General features: G+C 48.5%; 1 protein-coding gene across 4 annotated transcripts in view; it reads right to left on the bottom strand.

The window, feature by feature from the left end:
- The window catches only part of PAX7 (paired box 7), a 99,647-nt gene that overhangs the window by 1,578 nt on the left and 70,227 nt on the right, over positions 1-27,842 (bottom strand). For 2 of the 4 annotated variants that reach the window (XM_086625530.1, XM_086625531.1), the window contains exons 8-9: positions 9,420-9,485; positions 2,231-2,477 (exon numbers count right to left, since the gene is read on the bottom strand). In XM_086625530.1, coding sequence (XP_086481656.1) covers positions 2,231-2,477; positions 9,420-9,485 — 313 coding nt within the window. The remainder of the gene's footprint in view (positions 1-2,230; positions 2,478-9,419; positions 9,486-27,842) is intronic. The other 2 variants (XM_086625532.1, XM_086625533.1) reach the window with 1 other exon arrangement.

Raw genomic sequence — 27,842 nt, 5'->3', positions numbered from 1 at the left:
GATGGGTGCTAAGGGAAAGGAGGGAGCCGGACCTCCTGCTCTGCACAATACTCAGCAAAATGGGAATTTGAAGGCAATTCCGTCCTTCTAAAAACCCACACTAAGTCCCGACATTGCTTTTTGTGCCAGTGGGAAGCGTTCAAAGGCACCGGAGTACCCCACGGCACAAGTCAAAGACATGGTTTGTTGCTTTAATATAGCGGAAGCCAAAATAAAACCAGAAACTTACCTAAAGTACTCTGGCTGTTTATTTGCTTATGTGAGAGAGAAAGTGTGTCTGGATTTGTGTTTCTAAAACAGAGAATAAGAAGGAGAGAAGTGGGGAGAGAGAGATTCTCTGCAGGCCAGGTCCAAAGCCTATCAAAGCTACAGAGCTCTTATTTACACGCCCTGGTTACATCCCCTGTTATACAGAGCCTGCCCCCACCATAACAACTCCCCATTTTTATTTTATCACAATATTCCCTAAAAAGGGGTTTGATACTATTTTTTTCTGCATCATAGAAGGAAGAAACGTATGATTCGAACTGAACATCAACAAATAATGACCTGGTGGAGGTCACCTCGCACCCATCGGCTTTTAAACAGCATTTGAAGAGAAGAAGTGAAGAATTAAAAAGCAGAAGGAATTAGAAGTATCTGCTAAATACAACATGCACCGAGAAAGACACGAAAAAACGTTGCTATATCAAGGTCAACTTCATGTAAGTAATTGCTCTAACAGGACTAATTACCAGTGAAAACTGTTTCCCCACATAGAGATTATTATAAACGGGGTTATTATAAGAAAGGTTTACAGTGGAGTGGACCTATATATTGCCTGTACAGAGCTGTAAATACAAATATCTATACAGATATGTGCCCATGTGCAGAATTTGCTGCTTAACGTGGCAGCCTGGACTCTCGTGACTATTAACAGGAAAATATTCCTGCTCAGAACTGAGCCCAGTGGGCTCTAAACTGGACTTGTAAATGGAATGGATGTTCAGCAGAAAAAAAAAAGAGCCGTGCAAAAGAAATTAGGAAAGGGGAGCGAATAAACCAACATAAACAGGGCTACACGAGCAGTTTTTCATCAGCATAAGGAGAGGCCCAAGTAAAAATTCCTGCAGCAAACCAAGACAAACCCTTCTTTCTCTTTCCTTCTCCTTTGCTGGTCTCCCTCAGAAAACGTAGCTCGTCCTCCTTATTTTATTTTTTACACACATGGGTGTGACTAACGTCTTGCCCAAGGGGATCTTTATTGGAAATACATGGTATTGGAATTTGTTTAAGATTTTTATCAATAGCACGTGTGTCCAGCCTCACATCCAGAAGCGAGGGGAAGGTCAAGGGGTCACAGATCAAACTCCCGAAAAACAAAAAAAGGAGGGGTGGGGGGAAGCTGCTATTGATCCCGTCTGCCGCCACAGCCGGTTCTCATTTAGCTGTAGAAGTTAAAGACATTAAAGGGCTGTGACGGAGAGGGGAATAAAAAGCCACAGCCAAATGGAAGGAAAGGTCACTGAGGACAAGCTATGGGCAAGCAGGAGCGCTCCCGGAGGAAGAGGATGCACCTTTAACCCTCCGCGGATCGCTCTCTCACACCACCACTCTTATTATTAGTTTAACACCGGCAGGTGAGCCCTTTGCCAGGCTCACTGGTGGTTTTGTGACCCAACCGTTCCGGAGGAGAAACAGACCCTCCCAGGGTCCCTCTGCCTTTCGGGTCTGAGGTTTGGGTTTCAACATTGCAATTCCAGCCTCACTCCAGCTTTCGCAGAACCACAGCCCAGTTGAAAGGCATCGGCTTAACACATTTTGCAGCCAAATTGCCGAGGGTGGACCCAGCCCTTACCTGAGCAGGGCAGGACGCGACACACACAGTTCTGCATCACTAAGGGATGGCATTAAATCCCAGCTTTCCTCTGGTTGAGCAGGGTGAATGTGTTGCAGGGCTTTTGGAGAAGCAAGAATTGGAGAGGGGGAAGGAGAGAGGTCTGGAAGTTCTCCTTTCCTAACAGACAAGTTTTACCTAAAATATTTCAATTGAGACTTTTGAATTGGACTGCAAGGGTGTTGGGAGGCTGTGTGCAGCAATCTCCTGTGCCTGGTGAGTAGATTCCCTTTTACTCTCTAGATGGACAGATTTCCATGGGAATGCCTTCTATTACAATATCCATATCTTCTCACAACCCCTGTCTCTTTTCTCCTGTTCCCTATGCAGGGGGAATACAATCAGTGCACTTACTTTGTCCATACTGTCCATACTGGTAGCCAGCCACTGGATCCACACTGTAACTGGTGGTGCTGTAGGTGGGAGGACAGTAGGACTGGGAAGTCGGGAGGCTGTCCACGGACTTGATGGAGTCACTCCGCTGGCTGCAGCTGGCAGAGATCGAGTTGGTGGTGTCCAAGCCACCGTGAAGGGGAGAGATGGAGAAGTCGGCCTGGGGTTGTGGAGGAACCCCGCTGGGGTTGCTCAGGATGCTCATCACCTGGAGAAACACAGGAGACACCACGTCAATGTTTGCAGGAGAAAGGGTGCGTGTGCAGCTGCCTTCATGCATACCAGGGAGAAACAGTCTCTATATAATGGTGCTCTATCGGAATAATATACACTATTAATATAGGTTTGGCCAGGCTGGAGAATGAAGACCTCCTTCCACCAAGTAACAACAGACAGACCCCACTGTTGGCTCCTCTGTGTCTAACGCTTTATTTGAAAGACCTTATCAGGGATAATTGAGAAGTTCCTTCACAGCACACTCAATCGTTGGCCTTTCTTTGCTGACCTGCCAACGACGTTGGCTGTGCTGTTCAGAATGAACACTGGAGAGAGGAATAATCTTGGGACAAACCTGCTCGACACGCACTGCCTGGAACTAGCAACCCCTCCCTTCCTACGCACAGCCCTCAGAAGAGGAGACACGCAAGACAGGGAGCAAAAATCCATATTTTCCAAAAGGGATGCTGGACACAGCCCCTTTCTTTGGAAGTCTGAGTGGGGCTTGGTTTGCAAAGGTCCCTAACCAAACCAGATGCCAACCCTTCCTGGCTTTGATGCAGATTCAGCATTAGAGACTGAAATGTTAAAGTCCTCTTTACCCTCAAACGTTAAAGGATAACAGGTCCTGGTTCAGCTCATTTCAGTGGAGCGCTCGGTTTGAAAACGTAATTAAATTTGCACACAAGCGATCTTCCTGCTTTGAGACCTGAAACAGATGAATTTTTTTTTTTTTTTCCCCCCCTTCTTTCGCAGCAAAAATGCCAGATTTGTTCCTGCGGGTGAGTTTGGGGTAAGCTGCTGCCTACAGGCCTTCACACAAGGACCCTGATCCCACCACCACTCTAATGCAATTGCCTTCTGCAATCAGCAAAATTACCCCCGGGGCTGCCAAGTTAAGAGCGTAAAGAGTTTGCCGAAGCGGGGCCGTGGCGAGGGAGGGAAGGAAGGGAACTCCTGATGCCTCTCGGTTGATCTCCGCGGCCGCCGCCGGCGTATTTGTGCTGGGGAAGGGCGGGGGGAGAGGGGACAACCGGTCACCTCGGGGGGCCAGGCCAGCGCTCAGATGCCAAGCGGCTGAAAATCTCTGAATTTAGCATAACCTTATTGACATCAATTAAAGTGGCAAATTGGAAATATTTGGAGCCTGGCAAGTGGTAAAATGAGCCCTTTATCCCCCACCAGCGGCGTGGTGAGCTATTGTGCGGACGATACATTCTCTGGGAGGACACAAGAGGGGTTGTATAGAGCGGCGTCTCCCCTTCCTGCTCACCCCGACACCTTCCCCATCCCCTCCTCCCTCACCTTCCTGCTGGAGCAGGGGCTTAGGCTGAATGACCAGCTACGCACTGGCCTTTGCTTTCTAAAGCTTCTCCTCCCCCCGGAAGGACTCTGGAGTCCTGCAAAGACTCTTTCTCTTGATGTGATGCCACCTCCCGTCTCAACCAGCCTGAGATCCTTCCCAGGCATTTGTCTGGGAGGGGAATTCGGGAGCAGGGGTGGCTGGACCCCTGTGGAGGGGGGGGCGGTGGGGAGGTACTGGGGAGGGGGTTAGTTAAAAAGCCTGGAAAATCAATCTAACCTCGACCACTGGGTTTGTCTGCAGTGTGGTGCAGAGACACGGGAAGGAGCTTTGAACAAGTTAAGTAAAAGCAGCGCGGTGGCGGCAGCGTAGAGCTGAGACAGGGTCCATTTACCTTCTCCTACTGCACTGAGCTTGGAGTTTGCTACTGGTCCCCAAAAGTTAAACCCAGCTTAGCCGTCTCTACGCTGCGGGGCAGACAGCGCTCCGGACTGAGCCTAAACTACCTCCAGCTCTCCAGACCCTCCAGGCACAGATTCTTAATCACAGCAATTAAGCCTCGAGGCATCTAGATGAAGTTGTTTAGCCATAACGCTGTGCAAAATGTGCCCGTGGAACTCCCTGCCCCATGACAGCCCAAAGGCTGAAAGACAGGGGGATGAAGAAAGGAAATTGCATTTAAATATGCAAGACAGAGTGGATTAATAGGAGAATAGGGCTGTCATGCTTTTCTGTGTGGATGTAACATAAACCTCTCTGCCTCAAGGCTTATGCAGTGGGTAAATCATGGGAGCACAGCCTGAAAGTAGGTTTTGCAGCTGCGAAGTTATTTGTAACCTTCCACTAAAGCCAGGTCACAAACTTTGATCTGGCTCAGCTACGAACCCTCCTTCTCTGGCCCTTGATCCCACCGTCTGCAGACAGATCTCAGAGCTTTGGCATCACCTTAGCTGTAGGTGTTACACCCCGCACCTCTTCGCCCTGACGGGTATCCAGGACAGTCGCATATCCAGCAGCCACAAGACATTATTGGATTTCATCCACAAGCAGAATCAGATGCTTAAAACAATAAACATCCTTCTTGCAGGGGCGAAAACACAGACGTATGAACGATGAGTTATTTTTGGAAAGCTCCAGCTCGGGCAGCCGAAGCCAGGCTGTTTTCCTCTCTCCCTTCCTGAGCTGTCCAGGTCTGGCAGTGCTGCCCCATTGCAGATGTGCTGCCCCATTGCAGATGTGCTGCCCGCACCGCCAAGCCCCGCAGGTGCAGAAAAAGAAATGGTGCACTATACAACAAAGGGCAACTGGAACCACTCGCAGACCAGCGGGTTTCCTAGTGCTCTCCCTCCTGGCCGTCTCCCCAAAAGAGTCAGCTGCTTTATATTACTCAAAGAAAATAAAAGGCTCTTAAAGCAAGCAGAAGTCACATTAACACTTCCGCTAAGGCCCTTTTAAAAAGAAAGGGGGATGTAAAGCAACGTTGGTAAATCAAACCCAGACTCACACTCTTGAAATTCAGAGGAGCTGAGATTGGAGAAGACACTTGCACAAATCCTACCAAAGACAGTAATTGGCTTTAATCAGTCAGAATCAGGACTGATTTCTAATCCCAGCTCTGCTACTGACTCACGAGGGCTTGTGCAAGTCACTTAAGCTAGGGCTCGGCTCAACTAACCTTGGCCAGGTGAAGTTAGGTTTCTAGTCTCTGCTAATCCTCTAGAATCCCTCTACAGAGAGACTAACACTTCTGAAGGACAATTCATCCCATCCTAAGACCCCTTTCTGAAAAAGACGGGCTGAATTTCCCTCTGGAAATCCATAGTGAAACACACGGATGCCAATATTTCATCATAACGATGTCAGGGTGGTGAACAGGTACGTAACTGTACAGAGGTTGGTGAGGGGAGATGCTGGAAGGTGGCAACGAGATGCACATCCCTCCTGGAGGATCCCATGGGAGTAGGGTGGCTGAGTGCCGCAGACGAACCCTGATAGATGCCGTGGGGCTCAACCAAGCCAGGAGCCCCAAAGGTCTCCAATCCCTCTTCAGCAAAGCTGATCATGGGAAACATTTGCCTCTTTCAGGCATCCTGAGAGCAATCTGGGGCTGAGCTCCCCTGAGACTATGGTTGCATGGGTTTATCAGAGGACAGCATCCGATATTCCCCACGCCAGGATGCAAAGGTGTTAGAAATAACAAGAGTGAACCGGAGATTTCTATTCCCTCCTCTCTACTCAGCCACCCAGCACGGATAACCCTGCACGAGCCCTCTGGCCTCAGCAGGCCCGCATTATCTGACTTCTTGTTTCAGCTGGATAAACTCATTTTTCCAGGCAACTTTTGAACTTGGGAAAGTCTGGGGCATCTGGAGAAATCCCCTCCTCAAGAATGCAAAGTCCTTTTCCCTTTTCTTTTTGACCTTGCTTTCTTATAATTTATTACTTCTTGGTGCATTATCATCACTAACTAAAAATCAATACCCACTTCACATCTGTAAGGTTTTATCTGGAGGGAAATCTGTACCTGTCCATCACAGTGATTGACAGCCTTCTCTTTCCCCTCCCTCTCATCACTTCTCGCTCTTCTTTTCCCCATCTCCTTTCCTTTTGCCGTTGTCCCAAATCAGTCACAGGCGCGGCGTGGGCTTGCACTCGGGGTAAGTCAATAACCACCATGGTGTGAGGAGCCTTCGGCCTCGTTTCTACCCTTCCCGGAGGTCATTTATCACAGGGGAGAGGGGACAGGGGTCTTGATATGTTGGGGAGACCAAGGTTAATGCACAAAGACCCTCCTGGATGAAAGAGCCAGCCCCTTCCTCGCCTCCTGCTGCTGCTTCCCTCCCCACCCTCATCTCTGTTCCACCCCCCCCAGGACGTTTCATCACTCTCTCCCATACTTTAAAAGAAGGGGAGTTAAAAAAATGTAATTAATTCCCTCCATTTCTGAGCTGGCCCTCAGGGCCTCTGGCCGTGGAAACTGTAGCAGGGGAAATGTGCACCCTTTATGATAAACGAATGCAGCTTTGGAAAGGGAAGTGCAATTAGGACCTTCAATCTGTGCAATCAGGGCTTCAGATTTTAGGTTTGGGGGTTGGGGGTGGTGGTGGTTGGGTGTGGGGGGGGCAGCAGAAGGGTCTCAAGGAGCAGACAAGTGATAGGGAGAGATACCGCTTAGATAGAGAAGGATGTGAGCAACCAGAGAGGGTGGCAGATAAGTTTCAGGACAAAACCTTGTCCCAGCAGACCCAGCTGCTGTACCTCGATGGTTTCTGTGGTCAAGAGCTCTACGGAAACTACTAGGGCAGCCCAGGCCATACTGGACAGGCTATAGGTCCTCGGTGTCCCTACACCTCCTGCCCTGCGTTATCAGTTTGCTTTAGGCTTGCTAAGACACCCAGCCAATGGAGAAGTCAGGCCCTGGACGCAGAAGGCTTTACATCTACAGTGATGCTGCGCTGCCCCATGACCAAGAAGACACCGAGGTGCCATAAGGAGATCAAACCCAAGCAAACAGGAGCCTGCGGACAGCATTTTCCAGAGCGACCCCTGATTCCGTGGCGTCTTCATTTCTGGGCACTCGATTTGACACAGCGCAAAGCATCCAAAATCAGAGGCTACCTTAGAAAAATGCTGCATTTAGAAACTGCTGAGCCTGGCTGAGTTCTGAATAAAGGGAAGACGTAATGATGTGCAAGGAGCTGAAGGGTGTTAACGCCAGGGAAGCTGTCGGGTGGTCCCAAAGGAATGTAAACTGGATACCAGGCAGCAACGGAGAAGGGAAAGCCAGAGGAAGGGTCTCCTGGCAGCGGGTGGTATTTCTGAGGCTGTGGTAGTGCTTTCCTAGGACTGGGTAGAAACCCTCTTTCTTTGGAAAAGGCTGGAGATGTGATCAGTTGGAATATTTGATACTACATCAGGCAAAAAGCACTAGGAAATTCTCTCTTGTGAAGAGTGTTTGCAGGCTGAAATCTCTTTGTTTCAGCTTCTATGGCGTCAACGTTTACCCCACATCCTAAGAACGGAAAGTCTGATGGGGGCCTGATGGCCGTGCTGGAAAACATGCTGGGCATCATGATTTTACTAACAACATGGACCAAGCTAACGATTCAATTCGCTCCGAGTCCCCTCACGAGGGGTTGGTCTCTGTCATTTGTGGTTGATTTAGCTTCTGCCCTGGGTAGGTCACGCTCTGTCCTCCAAGACTGTTCTTAGCTCCTTGGTGGGGACCCAGCTTAAACTTTTCCATCTTTATTTTGCAGCCTATTCAGCTAACCTTTCCCTTCTCTCTTGCAGAAGGTAACCCTCCCTCATATCAATGCTTTTTGATCTTTGTGGATTCATTTTTGCTTGGTGGGAAGAGGAAGAGTTGATTACTCTATACGTACATCAAATGGAAACAAAATGAAGAGGTGACTATAGGACCACTGAAAGCCGAAGAAAGAGTTAGGAGGAGATAAATACAGTTTCCCCAAAGACCTTCACTTGAAAGGAGGATAAATATAGGCAAATATGCCCCTAGGTAGGACTAAAATGTAGCAATCACTAACACTGCACTGATAAAACCAAGCAATTAATTGTGAGCACTTTCTAAATCACTAGAGCCATCCAAGTTGCATCCAATATGCCATACCAATCCAGTAAGTACACCCATTAAATTTGATTTTGCAACCAGGCCAAGGAGCTGGACAGTGCTTTACACTTCTTGCACCTAGAAAATGCCTGATTTGGGTAACTGCAGTCCCTTCCATCTAATGTCAATTCCAAGTAAATTTTGGACCCCAGGGAGCAAACTTCACGTTACAGCCTTCCTTAAGGATTAACGTCACTGACTTCAAGCAAGTCCTGATTCACACTGGCATAAATGAGGAGGTGATTAACTCTCTACTTCTATTTTGTTGTGGGTTAAAGCTTAAGAAACCTGATGCTCCACTGCCTCATCTAGCCAGGTATTTATAATCCATCCATCCACGTGTTACTAGTGCTAAAGAGAACGGAGCTAACACAATCTCACAAGTCCTTTCTGCTATGGAAGGACTTTAGAGCTGATGTGGCTGCTGCTGTATCATAGAATGGTTTGGGTTGGAAGGGACCTATAGCAGTAACGTCTCATTTTCCTAACCTTCATAACTCCATAGGAAAATATGTGGAGGCCAGTGAAATGCCTTTCCCAAGGCCACACAGAACGTGTCAAAAGCAGAGCCGGGAACAGAACACAATGTGCCTGAATCCTTTCTGGTGTATATGGGACAGATCATACCAGAATCCTTCAAAGCGGTCAGAAATGGTTACTGTGGGCCTGTGCTCGAACCGTGGTACAGTTTGGCAGTGAACAATAAACCCAGAAACATCATTAACGCCTTTCAGTGACTTAAAACATCTGAAGGATGTTTCAGCGCCATAGGGGAGTGGTCTAGGACACAGCGGGTGAAATGGAGATGAGCATTTGTGTCCTAAGATGACCCCTGTTGACTCGACGGATGAAGAACTGTCACACACTCATGATGGAGAGGGCTTGGGGAGATGCTGGGGATGAGATGGAGCTGGGGATGCAATGGTGAGCTGCAGCAAAGCAGACCAATGCAGGCTGCACAAGGGGAGGATTAGAAAAAAAAGGCGATGGGAAGTTATTACCTGATTGTTCAAGGCTATGGTGAGGTTCCACCTGGAGCACTGCATCTTGTTTTGGGCACCCTGCTTCTGTAGAGATGTACAAATTATGGAGAAGGTCTAAAGAAAAGTTTCTAAGCTATACAAAAGAATGGGAAGGTCTTAGCTATAGGGGTAAGAGAAATTGTTTTAAGTCTGGATGGCCTGGGAAAGAGGAGTGGGCTCTTCTTGCAATGGAAATACCCTAAGGAAATCAGAAGCACCACAGGGTTATACATCCAATAAGGGCTATGAGAAATCCTGCGGCAGAAGGGAGTAATTTGGAGGGGAATGAGGGCAGGCATCACTGTGAACGGGAATTACATTAAAAAGTGCTCGATCTAGAAACACGAGCCACTATCCCTGGCATTAGGGCACCAAACTCCGCTAGCACTTAGATAAAAGCAGGTGGCAAAGTTTTCAGCAACCTGGATAAGCAGAGAGGAAACAAAAAGACATACCGTGCTAGCGGGGGCTGTTTAAGGTAAAGGGGGTCCCAGGTCTACAGGCATCAATTTCACTACTAAGCAAAATCAGGAGACATGGACTCAGCCCTTCCAGCCAAGGGAGAGACTCCAGCCAAAAGGCTAATTAGCACCTTGCCACATTGAAACTGTCAACGGGGTTGGATTTTCATGCACTGCTGAGCACCTCCCCCCTGAGAATGGGTGGTTTATGCTTTGCTAACCATCAATATCATTATTCACCTTCTGTTACCTAAGCACGAGGTATTTTTTCCCTGATTAAATCGGAATTGCTAAGACACTTTATATAGAATAACCAAAAGAAGGCAAACGCTTCCCGAATGTGCTAGTTGGCAACTAAGCCACCCCATCCTCCTTATTTCCAGGAACTGGACTGTATTAACAGAAGTCACCACAAGCAAACTGTACCCTGATGCCATTTTCCCTGTGAGTATGTTTCTCTGTGAATGCCAAGTGAATATATGGGAAAAGAAAGTTTCCATGGAAAAATCCCTTTGTTGAGATACGGAGCATCTCCGGGCAACTTTACTCAGGGCATTAATTGCAGGAATATGAATCTTGCTTGTGGCATTTTGGAACTCACAAAGTCGCCTGGGATGAGAAAGCAGAAAGGCACAACCGTGGAAAACTGGAATTCCTAAATGTTTCCAAACCACCAGAAGGACTCAGGTTAGGTTTGGCTTTGGAAACGGGCTGGGCTTGTGTCTTTGCTTGCCTATTTGGCCATTCTTAGGTAAGCTCAGACACGCTGCTGGCAGGTGGGGAACGAAAAGCCTTTGGGGCTTGGTGAGAGATTGAAAATACCAAGAAAAAAACCAAACACACCCCAAGGTTTCCTGCTAAATCAGCCCCAAATCTAGTGCTGTGCATCTGCCTGGTGTGAATAACGGCAGTGTGGGGGCAGCTAAATCTCAGCAAATTAAAACTGTTTGATAAACTTCTGTTATTCCTCTCTTCAGCAGCCCTAAGCTGGCAGAGACTAACAAAGGCAAACCAAAAATTCGCAGAAAGGTCTCTTCTTCCCCTCCTCCCTTTCTCTTTCCCTCCCTCATTTTATTACTATATTTTTTTCCCCCGTTTCTCAGCTAAGCTGCTCTGTGCTCGCTCACTATCGCAACCCCCCGCGGACACGGGTAATGGAGTGCGGGTGCCGACTTACTGCTTCGAAACAAGATTTCCTGAGATCCTTTGAGTCCGCTCCATGCCTCCCCCTCGCCTGCTTTTCTCTCCCTGTCTCTCTCTTTTCGGAGAGTGGAGGGGAGCCTCTATAAATGTGAAAGGAGCTGCACTACAAAGAATCCCCCCGAGTGGCATATCCCAGCCCCGGGCGAAGCTGCTTGGTGCGCTGATAGTCCCGCGTATCTGCTCCAGGACTCCTCTTGCTCTTCCCCTCCCTCTTTCTCTGATCAATCAAGGGCTGTAATCAGTTAAGGTCCAGCTTAACTGCAGTGTAAGATACACCAGTTAAGCAAAGCCAATGCCTCCAGGGTTCCCATCGTAAATACGGAGAGGTCATGGGGAGATGAAATAACCCTGATAAGTTCAGCAAGTGCAGTGGTAGCCGGGCTCGCGCCGACCGCTTCGTAACTCGAGCAGGCAAAAGAATGGAAGAAAGGGAAAATCAGAAGTGTTTCCCGTTGCCAGCTCCTCTGCTCTCTCAGTTCCCGGCTTTCCCGGGAGGGGCTCGCTGCATTTTTTAAGGTGAGGGTTTCTCTTTTCAGCTCACTCTAATGAATGACCAACGCGGGCCCTGGTCCTGTCTGCAAGCGTCTCAGCTCGTTTTGGATGCTCTGAGGCAAACACAGGGTTGAATTTTTAAAGTCAGGACCTCTTTTTCCCTCACCTGTAGAAAAATCAGAGCTCGTGAATCCAAGGCAATGCCTTTTGCAGCCCTACATGGTGCCGTGTGCTCTTTCTTGGGACTTCTCTCTGCTGCTAGGGAGCACTGTGGTATTTCCAAAGACAGGGAGCTGCTTGCTTTTGCCAAACACGAGCCCTAAAACTCTCATGGGATCTGAACTCAGGGACAACAGAGCTGCAGCCACCAAAGTGTGGAGTTCACTGGTGTGGAGTGTAAACAAATAGGAGAAAAGAGAGCAGAAGAAAGTGGAGATCCTTGTTGAAAACATTGGCTTCAATAGAGGATTACTCTGACAGCTAAGATGTTCTGGCTCAACAATCGCTTTCCCTGTTTTGCTCCATAGTAAGGCTTTTCCTTTCTCTCCAGAAATGTCAATTCTCAGAGATGGTCCAGAGAAAAACAAGCCCTTTGTATTCATTATTTGTAATTGTCTTTACACTCAGTTCGTGCTGTGCTGGATCCAAACACCTTATGGTTTCATAACACACCTCGTGAAGAGGAGGCTGGGGACACTTGGACTCTCAAGGGGACTTTCCCGTGCAGGACAAGCAACTGGCTGCTTCCATTTCGGAAATCTCCGAGCTCATTTCTGCCCCTCAGATGTGAGAAATCTGGCAGGATTCAGTCACCATCAAATCCTCCCCCAAATTCTACCTGGTCTTAATCCCGAGCTCCTGACTCTAGCTGAACACAACACGAGGTTTGGATCCAAATATCATCGCGTCGGCTCCCGTCTAATTGGACATTGACCCACTAGGCATGACAGATAAGGAAAAAAACATGCAGGATTTATCAAAAACGATGCAAACACACAAAGAGGAGAACAAAATCTTTAACCAGAAGCGATAAGACAGCCCTAAAGGATTTGAGTTTAGATAAGTATCCCTCTTTGAGTCCTCTAGCTCTAAAAGCTGTTTGGACTGGAGTTTTCCTGTGGTGTTATAGGTGCTTACTTAAGCAGGGGATGAGATTAATTCCTCCCTGAGTATTTAGGCACTCCTGCACCTGGGGTCTGCTGAGGAGCAGCACAAACCTCGATCAGTTTACAATGATTATTTGAGTAGCCATCACAAACAGGCGAAGGCTTTGAACGATAACATATAAAAGAAGAAGCAGCTCCTGGGCTAACGCATCATTAACTGCACTTCCTTCTTATTTGTCTGGTATAATTTGATTTTGGTTACATCTGATAGTACTCCAAAATAAAATATTTTTCAGAATTATGATATGAAGCCACCAAGAAGTGATCTTGAGCATCAGAGTCGCGAAATGACTGGTTTTCTCAGGAACGTCATTTACTGCCTTGAACTAAGTGATTTTTAAGAAGAAAAAGATACACTGATGAAAGGTAGCTGCCTGCTGGCAAATCCATGTCTGTGCCAAAGGGAAAGGTCCTTACCTCATTAAAATTAAACCTCTTCCAAACTCAAACAGCAATACACTTACTAAGTGGGTATGTAAACCAGCACATAGCTTGCTCTGCTGCACAAATGCAAGCAAAGAACTTCGTATATTAACCCCACAACTCCTGGCTGAGCTGTAAGCTCTCTTTCACGAAAATATCTTGATGAAAAGCCTCCGAAAAATGGCACATCCTCTAATTTGCTGAGTAGACTTCTGCCCTTTGCCTGTCCTCCTCGCTGAGGGGCCAAGGGGAAGAGTGAAGGTATCACACCCTTGTATTACTCCAGCAGAGTTTTTAAGGCGTCTCCTGCACGCAGAAGTTTAAAAGCATACAAGCCACTGCTGATCCAGAGATAAATGGTGGAAAAGGGATTAGAGATACTTAGTGGAGGAGAGGGAAGACTCAGGAAGGGCTGATTATTTTAAAGATATGACTATTTAAAGATAATGATTGCATAAATTTAATTAATGCATTTTCATGCTGCAAATGGCCGTTTTGTAATTAATGTATCTGGCCTCGCTAAGCATGGGAGATCACATCTCCCAGCCCCCCCTCCCCTTCCCAATTCCCCCCTCCGCCTCTCGTTTAATGAAAGACAGAAAGCAGATGACAGAAACAATTTGTCAGCCAGTACGGGTGTCAGATGCCTAATTGGTTGCGCTGAGTTAGTGGAAAGTAAAGGGGGAGAGGGTCGAGGCTGGGGGGGCTCTTTCCTCTTTATCCGAGGCTTCAGGGTGAGTGTCTGTGTTGGTGGGGGGGGAGCGAAGGGGCGAAAGTGTTTCTTGTTAATTGATGGAGATTAGGACACAGATTGGCTGTGGCAGGGACTGGGCAGTGACAAGAAGGGGACAGGAGAGGCTGGTTAACACCCGTGCAAACAAGCTGCCATATCTCACAATACGTTAAGTCCCGGCAGCGTTGACAACATCAACGGTTATCTCCCGCGCTCCCCACTCCCGCTACACCCTGGACATCCCTGGGCACGGCTCTCCCCAGTTTGGTTTGCACCCTCCGGCTTAGAGAGGAATTGGGACCTTGGCAGAAGGTTTGGGACCCCGGGGAAGGGGTGCTGCGCATGGGGGGATGCAGGGCTGAGGCCATGGGTGAGGCAGAAAGACTGGAGCCTGAAAACAAGACCACTTACTGGCCCTAAGCCTGCCCTGGGTTCAGACCACTGTATCAGTGTTAGCACCAAAGAGATCCTTGGAAAATCTGTGTGTCCTGTGTCCTGTCTCCTCTCGTCCCTGCCCCACTATGAGACCGTTAAGACCTGCAAGACTGAGCAAAAACTGGAGTTAATGTCTGTACCAGCTGGTGCCTGAGCTGTGGGGGTACATTTGGGTCACCAGTAATAAAGCACCCATCTGATTATTCCTCCCCTGGTCATTATGTGGAGAGGAAAACCTGTCCACACAAAAAGGCCCAGGAGTTTGAAGCTTTCTGTATCAAGGAGTCAAGTCTCCGAGCCCCCTGAACCCCAGCGAGAGCTGAGCATCCCGATCCTTCAGACGCCCCCCAAGAAGGCAGCAGGACAGAGCACGTGCTGCCCAAAGTCACACCTACGTAAAAAGCAGAAACGTCTCTCATTTCTGCAACATTCCCTTTCCTTCAAAGATTTCTGTGACCTGCTTTAATGTATTTATCACCAGCACTAGGCAGAGCAGGGCTGCCACCTCTCACCTTACAAGTGGAAAAACGAGCCCAATAAAGGCGAACACTCGAGACGGAGCAGAAGTTTATGGGGGAGCAGGAATTTAAACATCCCAAATCCAAGGTTGATGTCCTCATTCCAGGCAGCCTTGCAACAAGTTAAGCACAGAAACAAGGGGAACTTCAAAACATCAGTGCCATATGATGCTAATAGTTTAGTGTATCTATAAGACCTGTCCCTGGCAGATATAAGAAAGTCTTACGAAGGTGGGAACAGTTTTATAAGCTCCATTTCACTGCCACACACGAAAAAGGTGATGGGTAGAGAGGTATGGGGAGAAAGAGCTGGGAATAGAAAATGCTGAGTTTCCATGCTGGGCTCTGATCATATTTAAATCTGCAGCCTGCAGTAACGAACACAGTACTAAGCTTCTGCATTATACTACAGGTCCCTCTACAAATGGCTTACAAAGGGTTGGCAGGTGACGTATAAACGTAATGAAAAAAGGTAAACAACATTTTCTTTTAGATGAAAGCAAGCCTTTCACATAGCATAAATGCAAATGGAAAGGAAACGGGTGAGGGATGGAAGTACAAATACAAACTTTCGATCGAAAGATCCAAATGAAGCAAAACGCTGCAATTTGTAACAAAAAAATATTGAAAATAAAATATCCAGCTGCAACAGTTTTGTCCCTTTGTTTATAAAGGGACAAAAAGAAACTCTCTAGAGAGTGTTGAATGAAATGAAACCATTTTGCTCTTTCCAAAATGTCCCAGCAAGTCATCCCCTTATCCATAGGGATCCCGATTACCCTTCCCGCTGCAGGGTGAGTGTGTTACAGACACATGACAGGACTTGGTGATTTACAGCTGAAGCTGTTTCTGTCCCTATTTATTTGTGTTGCAATGACACAGAAGTGCTGCTGTCAAGGAGCATGTCCCACTGCACGAGACTCTGCAAAAAACAAGAAACAAAATCCAAAAGCCTCAAAACACCAGATATTTCAGATCTGGGGACTGGCTGGCTTCCCTCAGGCCGGCCTCTCTTTCTGCTCCCATCCCAAGAAAGCAAACCCAGAAGAAAAAGGAAGAAAGATAACAGATTCCTGAATCTATTCCCCTGCAAAGTCAAAAGAGTAGAAGCCAACTCAGGTCCAACTCTATGAACGAAAAAAAAGGGCTTAAAGTGCTGCAGGTAAAAATGGAGGAATGGAATCATTAATTAATTATTCCCTTCCAAAAAAAATTCACCATGCACAGGCACTGAAGAAGTACTCAGGGTTTATTCCATTCATAAATACGACGTATTCTCCCCACACACACACCCCAGCAAAGTCCTTCAGACTCTCATACACACTTGGCTTTTTCCTCCTGGTTTATAGGACGGGGAGAGTGAATCACGGAGCGGGAGGGAGGAATACGCTCTATTGTGCATTAAACAAATGTAAATGATTACAAGCACCATATTGGCTGCGGAAAAAAAGCAAGCTGCAGTGAGTTGTGCCTGTCACATCACTGCTCCTGCTTGGCAAATAAGTTCTAATGCACAATTGGTATTTATTAGATGACATACAACAACTGTCTCATTAAATCAGGGCTCGAGCGTAGGCCGGAAGTCTTAATTTAAAGTGTCACCAGCTATTGAAATCAGATGGTTTAGGCAGGAGCACAGCGAAGGGAAAGGAAAAAAAAAAATGGGGCTTAAAGTAGTAGGAAACAGTCCCTGGTCTTCACCCATCTTTTGAAATGAGTTGTGATTTTTACGCTGGTCTGGGCACCGGTTCAAAAAAAATTCTGGTTTGCTTTTGGGTTTTTTTTTTTTTTGGTCCTGCATTTGCTTTCTGGACTCGCAGCTTCAAACTCTCCCCGTGATAAACGGCTGGGCACCTTTCTGCGTGTTTTAAATGCAGCGTCGAAAGCAAAGGTTAATGCCCGAGATTGCATTCCGATCGAAAACGCGGCGACCGGTAAATTTGGTTTGTTTAGAGTGGAAATGCTTCAACTGCTGGAGATGGGTGGCGGGTGCGAGAGCGTGGGGAGAGGGGGGTGGGAGACGCTCCCCGCGCCCCCGGCTCCTCTCCGGACAAAATTAAATTTCGAAGTTTAATGAGTTGCGAAGGGCACTGGATTAAAAAGCCTGGTCCCTGCGCTGCCAAAACTGAAGCAGTGCGATGGAGAGAGAGAGAGAGAGAGAGAATTAAAAAAAAAAAAAAAATCCCACCAAACCTGAAACGTCAGGGAACAGAGCAAGTGAAAAATGTCAGGGCAAATTGCTCTTGACAGTGTTAATATCTGCACCTCATAGCAATAATTACATGTAAATAAATAGTGAAATGGCTCTCAGCTGGAGTCCGGACTCTGAGTGCAGATGCCACTAACAGCCAGCTGGGGACCTTTTGCTCTTCCACTGCCGTTTCCCCCCCTTTTTTCCCTTCCTCCCCCTCGTTTCATCTATGCCAGAGCTGAGAGAGCAACTGCTGGCGACTGCAGCTCTGTTCACAGCCCTCCCACCCCTTTCTCATGGCACCGTGTTCGCTCCCTCTTCATATCACCCTCCCAGCCAGGGGCTGCTGTCAAGGAGCTTTACTGGGTTCACGTCTGGCCGTCATGTGAGTAAAGCTGAGGGGATGGGAATGGCGTGGCTGACTATCCTTCCATCTCTGTGGGCTCCTAAAAACGTCAGGAGGGATGGAGCTCTCTGTTGCAAGCACTTGGACTACGTTCTCCTTATCACCAAGGTTGTCTGTATTTCAAAAGGACACTGGAGAACATACGGTTTGGCATCAGGATGCAAAAAAGACGCTTCATTTCCACAGGAGATGCATCTCCCACTGCTATCAGTAGCATTCGCAGAGGTGTAGAAGCCTGAGCTGGTGTCTCCAACCCTTGACCAAGCACAAAATGCCCTTCTACAAACCCACATCGTTCCTTCCAAGGGCAAGGGCATTACTGCACAACTGCCACAGCCCAAGCAAGGCGTGGGGGGGAAAGCCACCGCACCATCAGCACCACCAGTGAAGGTGGGCTGGAATCAATCAGCACCTTTCCTGGTTCCCTGGGCCGTGGGGATTTGATGGCAGCCTAAGAAATCATGAAAGACACGGAGAGGGTGAATGTTAATTGACTGTTCACCATTGCTTCCAGAACAAGCCCTCAAATGAAAGTAGTAGGGGTGACATACGAAGCGAGCCAACCTGTGGGACTCCTTGCCACAAGAAGCAATGGATGCTAAGCTGCGTGGATTCACAAGGAGACTGGAGACACACTTTGAAGAAAGGTTCACTGGAAGGACTGGAAGAAAGGTTCCACTTGGAAGAAAGGTCCAGACAAGCCACCTTTTTTTGAAGGAAATGCCCTGAGCTGAAAATAGTGAGAGGTCAGGAGAGTGCCTGTTCTTGATCCTCATGAGGAGTCTGCTGGAGATGACCCATGGGACTGGGCAGAGCTTGGCCCCAACCACTGTGGTTGTCTCCAAGCTCTTGGCAGCTCCGAGGGAAAGCTTCCCATCATCTCCCAGGAACTTGGATAATATGGCCAAAGGGCTGTGGGTGTCTGAGTGGGGAAGGAGGAAGGGAGGACTCCACAGGACCAAAAATAAACATACAACTGCATAGGAATATAGAATTACTACATATGGAAGCACTTCTGCAGAGAAGGCCTTTTGAGCTAACAAAGGACCTTCACGAAGCCGCAGGTTCCTACCTTATATTTAAGCAGGATAAAAACTCTGTGCCTCCGTTCTTGGCCTTGGAGATAACAACCTTCCCCGTGGTACCGTGAGGAGAAACACATCCCAGGATGACGAGATGCTCAGATATTACGATGAAAGTCTCAGATAAAGTTAAGCTCATTATTTTAGCCCTGTTCTCTTCCACTCGCTCAATTTATCCTTCCGTGCCCTCAGCTCAGCTCCCAGCCCTACAAGTCTGGGTCTAACAGTGAGCCACAGGGCTCTGCTGACCATCCAGCAGATCCGTGATGCTTACGGCGTGTGCCCGGCCCCGCCGCCAAAAGATGCCACTCCGATGCCAAGGCAGCTCATTAGCCACTCCCTAATTGGCATCACTGCACAGCCAAACTACTAGACCAAAGCAAAGAAATAAAAATAAATACTAATAACCTGCCACTGATAGGAGGGTACCAAACCACTGCCTTATGGAAGGGAGAAAAGCTTTGAGGCCTTTCCTTTGGGCTAATGAGATTCACAACAACACCCCACACTGCACTGAGCAACAAACACAGCTCCATTATTTGGAAAACAAATATGTTCTTTAGAGCTTCCTGGTTGTCAAACACCTTTTTGTTTAGCTCAACAGCTAATCCACTTATCGGAGGATAAAGCTGCCAGTGAATCACCAGTATGATAAAAGCATGCACAAAATTAGCAAAAATTTGCCTATGGCTCCTGCACATTTAACAAACACCAGCTAAGAGAAAAATGATTCCTTTTTTTTTTTTTTTTTTTTTAATAACTGAGATCCCCAGGAGAGATTCTGTCAGATAGCAGCTTTTATTTTGCTTGCAGTTTTTTTTTTGCCTCTCGCTCTCTCTCTTCGTATAACCCAAGCACTGAGGCTGGGAGATGCTGGGAGCTGATATCAGATCCACGGAAATTGGCAGTATTTGAATAAGCAAGAGATGCAGCCGGGCAAAATTTTAATAAGATGAGTTTTTTTTAAATAATAATAATAAAAAAAAAATAGTGCTCAGGCATTGGCTGCTTCCCCAGGACCTCAGCACTGCTGGATGCTTTGCTGCTCACAAGGTTGTAACACCTATAGGATGCTGGATTTGCCCTTCCCTGCTCTTCAGCGTGGTTTGTAGCTGAAGTGGATCCCTGCTGATTTTCCCTGTTATATGGACTGGGAAACCACTGCAGATGAGGATAAGTAAGCTTGCCAGGGTTGGGCAACCAAGTCAGCAGCAGGATACGAGTCTCAGGACTTCCAGTCCTCTGCTGCCACAAACACTCCCCTCTCTCGAGCTCTGCCACGGAAACTTTCAGCAGGACCTTGCAGAGCATGAACTGGGAAAACGGGATTTACCTGCTCTCTGAAGTTCACTCAGCTAACGTAAACCTTGGGAATTTCTCCAGCATGGATACGTGCAGAAATGTTCTGGTGAGACTTCCACACTTCCTGGACACCATTATAAACCCGTGTGTGCAAAAGAGGGAAAAAGAACTCTTTAGACTTGAACTCTAAAGTTCAAAGGATTTGTTCCAATAATGACGAAATAAATCTCTCTGTAGTCTATGGCATCAACAAAGAGTAACTCAGTTTTTCTGAGGTCTGACTCATTTTCTGAAGATCCCTGTCTTTCTGCACCCATCACATACAGCATGTAAGATGACTGAGCCTCTAATGGAAGTGTATTGAGAGGAAGGAATTTGGGTGATATTCTCTCTTTGTTACCTTTAAATGATGACAACCTGGAAGGGAGACTCACCACAGCATTACTACACTGCCTTTGAGATCACTGAAATCATGGTACCATAGCTGCTACTGGTCAGGAACCAACGCAACGACCAACGCCCTTAGCAGCAACCAGACTTGGCACCACACATTGCTCACAACAAGAGCCCACCTCCAAAGGCTCGAGTGAGCTCAGATGATGAGGATGCTCCCTTCATCCCCGATCCTTATTTTCCTGAACCGTATCAACCTCAGCTGGACGTTTGCATCACTGTAGGTAAGCACGAAGAGGCAGTTAGTTCAGAACTGCACCATAGCAGCCAAGCTGGGAGAACTGGGGTCTCTGAAGGTTCCTGGCTGTATTTTCTAAGCACTTGAAAGTACTGTCTGCATGACAAGCACTGGAGGAGAAGATCCGCAACTGTTCCAGGCCACAGTCCCATTGCAAGAGCCTGAATGGAAAGAACCTACTGCATTCCAATATTCTCCTCTTTTCCCCCCGCAACTTTGCCCAGGCTCGAACAGGACCACAGCACATGACGACGGGAGCATTTAGGGGAGCTGGGAATTAATCAAGAGGCACCCACCTGTCAGGCTGGTATCTGGAACTAAATGGAAACACTTGCTAGTGCTTGACCTCTCGCCCTCCAGACAACCCTGCAGCTCTTGAGAGGTTTGAGAAACCCTCTTGCAGGGACCGCAGCTCTGAGACCCCAGGTGAAATAAAGCAAGGGGAGCAGGCAAGGAGAGACACAGGAGCTGGGTTATGAGCAGTGGGGGAAGGAGGAAGAGGCTGTAGCTGGTGGGGCTGATGGAGGGACTGGCAATCTTCTGGCACGGCTGGGAGAACGTAGCGGGAAAGCTGGTGTAATGACATGGACATGATGGGAAAAAAACAAGCATACAATGGGATGGCCAACAGAGCAAGAGCCATCTGAGGCTCAGTGCTGTAGGTAAAAGAGGCTGGAGAGTAAAAGACATTGGAGATATTCAGGGCCTAACATCCTCATGACTTTCTATATATCCCCTGGATGAGGTTTGTGTTGGGTGAGATATATTTGATACATCAGTGCGTGCTGATTAGCAGTCCAGCACATGTCTCGGTGTTAAATCAGCCTTTCTTGTAGTTAACAGAGGCCAAAACTCTTCGCTGACGACCATTCAAACAGTGAAACCTGAGGCAAGGCTAGCTCTGCTAAACAGCAGAAGAAAGCCCTGCATGCATGCCAAGGGATTTTGAAATACCAATCGTAAGGTACAGGATTAAGATCTTAATTTTTAAAGAGATGTGGGGCACTTGCTCTTTAAAATGCATGAACAGATTCTAAGCTGATGTAAAACAGCTCAGCAGCTCTGGTAGCATTGACCTCAGACCCAGATGGTGTGACCAGAAAGATGCCACCCTAGTTCTGACTTTCAGATTTTCAGTTTTAGGACTTCTGAGGTGTCTGCGTAAACATCTGTGAGAAGGAAAAGGACAAATACTTCAGGAAAACAAGTCCTCTCCACCTGCCCCAATACTGAAGAAAGAGAGGACAGTACAGAACAAGATCTGAGCCAACAGTGCCAAGGGGCTGGGACATGCTATGCCAGTGGCAGCATCCTTTGAGTTCCCGTGCTTTAATAATTGCAAACAGTACAAAAGACTCTGATGTTTCCAACAGGCATCTGTTACACCTGCTTCCTCCTCGCTTGAAATAAAACCCCCCTTCTTTTCTTGGCAGCAGAAGTCACTCAAGCACTGAAGCTACTGAGAACTTTAAGCCTTGCCTGAGAGAAACCTAAATATGGGAGTTCAGTTCCACTAGTGTGCCCTGGATCTATATGTTATGGACAGAGTTTATACTAGAAACCTGCTGGAGCTGGAACATAGACCCTAAAATTCTTTGCGTGAAAGATGCCACTTTATAGATGGGCATAGAAATGAGGTAGGGAATGGGGAACAGACATTCATGGGAGATGGGCAGAAACTGAGAGCTAAGGAAGCAGCTCAGAATGAGGAATTTATTTGTTTTCTAAGTTACAATGAGCCTGTGGCCTAGTGATGGGAGCAGGAGGACAGAAGTGGCTGCTACAGAAACCAAGAAAACATTTTCTGCAACTGGTCCCTGCTTTTTCTTCTCCATTGCTTCAAACAGAGATGAGTAAAAGCCCCAGGGAGAGCTGGAAGCCTCTGGTGCTGTACGTTCTGTACATTCCCTTGGGCTAAAAACATAGAGCTACGGATTCTGCAGTGAGCCACGCTTTTATGGAGTCTCATAGGCAGGCAAGATCAGGAAACAGAGCATGGATCCAGCCAAGGATGCAAAATATTCTGGGACACAGGAAGTAGCTGAACAGAACGTCCTAGGAACACCAGCCTCATCTGGAGCTGAAACCACCTCGCTCCCTAGGAGAGCAGAAAGCACCGTGAAACCACATCACAAACTAAGAGGGAACAAGCTCCTGCAGAAGCAGGCAGAACCACATCCCTTTTTCCTTGCAGCACCAACGACCTCCTCCAACCCAGCTCTCCTGCATCACTGACCTGCTCTCACCACCGCTGCTCATTTTTAGGGAGCCCTGTGCCATCTCGAGATACAGTTCCCAGGCAGCCTCGGTATCACCTCCTTCTCGTCAGTCCCACGGCAGGATTTAGTGCCCACCCGAGGTGGCTCCTGCCCTGTCCGCCGGGCTGGAGCAGGGCACAGAGGTGCCATTAGCAGCACGCGTGGCCCAGAGCTTCGTTAGAGCTGGTGGACCTGCGTTCCCGACAGAGCTGCTGAATCCAGTGTTGGCTTTTAGGGTCGGGGAGACCCCATGTGGCTCCTAATTCGGGGCTGGATTTGTGCTCAGCTGCGCACTCTAATCGCTAATTAAAGGTTTGCCATCATCCTCCAGCAGCTGTTAGTGTCCTACAGGTCGATCCCCAAGCAACACTCTGCTGAGCCAGAGCCGCCGACTGGAAAGTTCATTGGATGGGCAGCGTCCAACCCCAACCCCCTCCCCAGTCCACCCGGGTATTTATTTCCTCATCAGAAAAAGGCTGCAACATCAGACAATGCCCTGCTTTGCCCCACCTCTTCTCCCATTCTTGCAGTCAGCCCCCAAATATTTCTTGCTTTTTTCCCCCCTCTCATTCATTCTTTTTCTTTCTTTTCTTTTCTTCTTTTTTTTTTTTTTTTTTTTGAACGCAAAAATGTTATTTTGTGCCTCCTGAGCCTTGCCGGCTGGGCTCAGCGTCTGTATCAGCTGGAGGAGCTTATGAGCCTCGTCTCCTCGGATTTAGACTGAAATTTTGATTTTCTGCCGCGCTCAGATAATGTGGAAATCCTGTTCCCCGATATTTACTGTTTATCAGCGCAGTACAGCGCAGTTCTGGGGGGAAGGGAATCTCTCCCTCCGTGTGTCCCCCCTCGCTCCCCGCCACCCCCCACCCTGCATGCTAATGGAGTTTGACTTTGGAGCAGACGCTACAACAATAGCCTAATTACCACGAGCGGAGGGGAAGAGGAACTCCCTGGCAAAGAGCTCTGCATCGCCGGGACAAGCTCGGATCCCTGTCCCCACCACCTGAGCCAGCCGGAGCACAGGGCTGGTCCTTCGTCCTGCCAGGGATCACCAAGCCATCTCCCCCTCTCTAGGCTCGCTACTAAGCCAAGCTTTGGCACCTCGGGCAGACCCCAAGTCCCCTCCTCCAGCTTTACGAAGTTGAGGATGGGGAAGCGCAGGAGCATGGTGAGCCATGCCACGTCTGCTTTCCCCCAGCTCCTCACCTGGATTAAATGATCCTGTCTCTTGTGTCCAAGCCAGGTTGCCCTCAGCATCCCGGTCTACGAGGGCACCTCCCCGTCCCTTTTGCATCACGTTTGTCCTGGAGGGAGCCCACACATTTGGGGACACCCATGACAGCCTGGCTGAAAGCACAGTCCCTTTCCAAGGGGTATATCCTGCTCCATCTGCCAACACACACACATAGCAAGTCCTGCATCCTCCAGCGAGGATTAATGTCGCTGAGTCCTTGCAAACTCATTCCTGCAAGCAACCTGGAGGCAAAAAGGGAAAGCGGGGGGGGACACTTCCCTGCAGAAGTGACATGAACTAGGCAAGAAAAATAAAACAATAATAAAAAAAAACGGGGCTCAGCAGCAGGGGAACAGCTCTAAGGACCACTTAAGTGGCCAGCGGTGCATAATGCCTTGCTATTAATGAGGCCTGCTGCCGATCCCTAAAAGGATTGGTTATTGTCAGATAACGCACGGGGCTTTCTCTCTCCCCACCAGCCCCTCGCGGGGAAGGCAGGCATTTCCCTGTGGTTGGGATTGAGCTGAATAATGTCCCGGCCACCTGCAAATGTGCTGGGCTTCCTCTGCAACTGCATAATTAGAGGCAGCATTGGGGTAAGGTGGCAGAGTAAGGCAGCACGTAGAAAGGAGGGAAAGAACGTCGGAGAAAAAGGATATTTTAAAAAAAAAAAAAAAAAAAGAAGGGGAAAGGAATGGAAAAGGAGACAGGAAACATGATAAAGCTCAGCCAGGCGCTCTCTGCTCGGCTGTTCTCTGTGCAGCTTGGCTGTTGGCTGGCTCTTCTGGTTTAAAGTGACTCCGCTTCTTATGGAAACGGAGAGGCGGTATTAAAAAAAAAAAAAAAAAAAAAAAAAAAAACCACCAAGACACAGAGAGCTTCCTTATCTCATGGAGACAGTTGTCAGGAATCACTTTGACTGAGTCGTTTTGTCTCCATGCTTTTTTTCGCTGTCAAGCAGGCCTCAGGACATGGATCAAAGGAGAGGCGCCGAGCGCTCGCTGAAACTTCTGATCCCTTCTCGGTACAGAAGCGCGAGTGGCAGACAGCTCTCCTCCACATCAAATGGAAGGAGAGAGGAGAGGGAGGAAGAAGGGAAGGGAGAGGGAGAAGAAAAGCTGGGAGAGAGACAGAGAGAGAGGAGGAGAGAGGGGCTCGCTCTGTCGCTCTGGATCTCAGGGGAAAGAGACAACAGCAGCCTCTGCTTTCCCTCTACCCTGCTCCCCATCGGGAGCGTCCCCCCACCAGTGTCCCTGTAAAAGGGCAGCTGGAGAGAGGTGTGGGGCTCGCAGCAGCGCAGGTATTTCCCCCAGACTGCCAGGTGGGCTCCCACAGGGTCCGCCTCAACCCAGGCTCGGTCCCACGCAGCGGTGGGTCCCGGACCGTGCAGGAGTCGTGGCGTGAGCTCCCACGGGCTGCTCAGACATCCCTGTTTCAGCACTGCACTGGCTTAGTGGGCGAATTCCTACCCCAAAACAACCCCCTTTGTGTCAGCCTTGCTTCTTTCCCTTCAATCTCTCAAACCAGTCCCTGTGATTTTCCTATATCTGCTCGGCGAGCAGCTCCTCACCCTTATGTGGCTCAAGATTCCCTTTCAGGTACTTATTCCCTGAAATAAGATCCCCCTCATCTCCAAACTGGATAGGCTTAAGGGCTAACTCCAGCTTACTGCGGCGAGCTAAGACCCTCTGCACCTTTGATCAATTTACTGCTCGCACCCCCCAGACCCCGCTAGGATTTCTGATCTCCAGCCCCCACTGTAAATTGATCCCGTGCACGCCTGTCTGCTGCAGGCACGAAGCAGCGTCTTGCAGCAGGAGGCCTTGCTGCACCCAAGTCATCCTCCCTCGCGTCTACCGCTGTGCGAGGCGGACCCCACAACCCGATAGCCCCCCGTTATTTATCTGTTGCACGCGACATCGTATCTCCTTTACACTTCTCATGCTCCCCGTGCGCTACAGAAGCCCCTGTAAGCCCAAACCACTAAAAACCATATTGCCCAGCCATATTCTTGCATCAAGAATCCCAGCAAGATGAACGCGCAGCAAGCTGACACAATACGCAAACTCCCTTCCATCTCGCACAAACCACCAGCACAGCATCTCTTTAGGGTATGTCTCCCCTATAAACCCCTCCTGATGCTAACAGCTTTTCTGAGCAGCCCTCCAGGATGCTCCAGAGATGGATACAGCCCTCAAAGTCCTCCCTGTCCTTTCAGCCTCGACCATTCTGCTTTCAACCTACGCTCCAAGATGCTGCAACCTATCCGTCAGTGATTCCAGCACCCGGCGGGCTTTGGGATGGGAGTGAATGGAAGCTTCCTGCACCGTTAGCATGTGTAGATGGTGAAGCAACCAGAAAATAAACCATACTGAATAATGACCCCTTTCAAAATGCATCCATCAACTCTGGGAAAGCTGGAGGTCACGGCATGTCCTCCTAACATGGAACTATGTGAGTAACACAAAATCCTCTGTGTGTCTTCAGCGTAGTGTTTCCTGAGCTGGGGCAGGCTTGAGGCTCACAAGGAGAGCGATGGACCTGCATCCACCTGCCATACACTGTCCCACCTCCTCTCCCAGCACGGTATCTCCGCTGTTTGGGTGCACCCGCTGAAGTTAATACACTTTCCACAACCCCTCTTTGTGGGAAAAAACAAAAAAAAGGCAGGTTGGGGTCAGTGCCTGATCCAGTGCAAAGTACGTTGCTGTAGATTTTTCCTATTGTAGGTGGCTTATCACAGCCAGGGCACAGCTGGAGCACAGCTGTTACACCGTGGCTAGATTTTAACAGGCACACACAAGGCATGGGCACACACGCTGGTGTGCACCCCGGACATCGATGCCCTTGTGCACACAGGCGTGCGAAGGCACGCGCGCATGCCCCTGCCTCTGAATCCTAATTATTCCTTTTATTGCATTCCTCTTTTTAAAGCTTTCCCTCTATCTCACGTCCCTCGTTCCAGGGCTGCCTTTCCTCGCTGCGGTCCCTTGGTTCCCCTGGCAGCTCAGCACCAGCTCCCCAGTCCCTGGGTTATTGCAGCTCTTCGAGCCACGCGGCGAAACGCTCGCCTCGGAATGCCAGAGGTCGCTCCGAAACGCCTGTCGCCAGGCTGGATGCTGTATTAATTGCTAATCTCTCATTTTCTCTATCTGCCCGGCCTGCCTTGTCTCGAGTTCCCTTATTAATCACAAAGCAGGACAAATCCTGCATTTGAATTCTCTGAGTCTTGTGTCTCCCGGCCAAGTCCCTCTTACTCTCCCTGGTGTGGAAAAGAGACAGGACCTGGAGGAGAGATGTTTCAGCAGAGCTGAAAGCCCCACCAGTCCTGTCCAGATTTCAGCTGAGGCTGAGGCTTTACTCCCACCACCCCGTAAGTGGGTAGTGGGGTCGGGGTGGGAAGGGATATTTAAAGATTTTTGGGTATAGATTTCCGTGTCTTAGCCCTGGGTGTCTTAAATACGCTCCCTGCTCTGATGTCTAGGGGGTTATCAGACACTTTCATACCTTCCTGCATTTCTTCTTCCTGCTGTCATTGGTCTTGTCATTCTCCTCGGGTTTTTTACCCTGTATTTCTTCTCTTATTTACTCCTTGTTCCCCTTTCTCCCCAATTTGTCTAGTTCTGATACTTGAGTTTACAATAGTGCCATGCCACAGGGGCTGATCCTGGACCCACCGAAGGTCATGACAAAACTCCTCTTGAATTCAAGGCTCAGGGACCAACTGTTTGCTCTGAAATCCTTCAGTGTTTCTAATATTTTAGTATCTCAGTATTACACACAAAGAACAATGTCTGGAGCGGAAAT

The sequence above is a fragment of the Tauraco erythrolophus genome, chromosome 23 (genome assembly GCF_009769465.1).
Source record: "Tauraco erythrolophus isolate bTauEry1 chromosome 23, bTauEry1.pri, whole genome shotgun sequence".
NCBI lineage: Eukaryota > Metazoa > Chordata > Aves > Musophagiformes > Musophagidae > Tauraco > Tauraco erythrolophus.
This window is presented reverse-complemented; position numbering and strand designations above follow the sequence as displayed.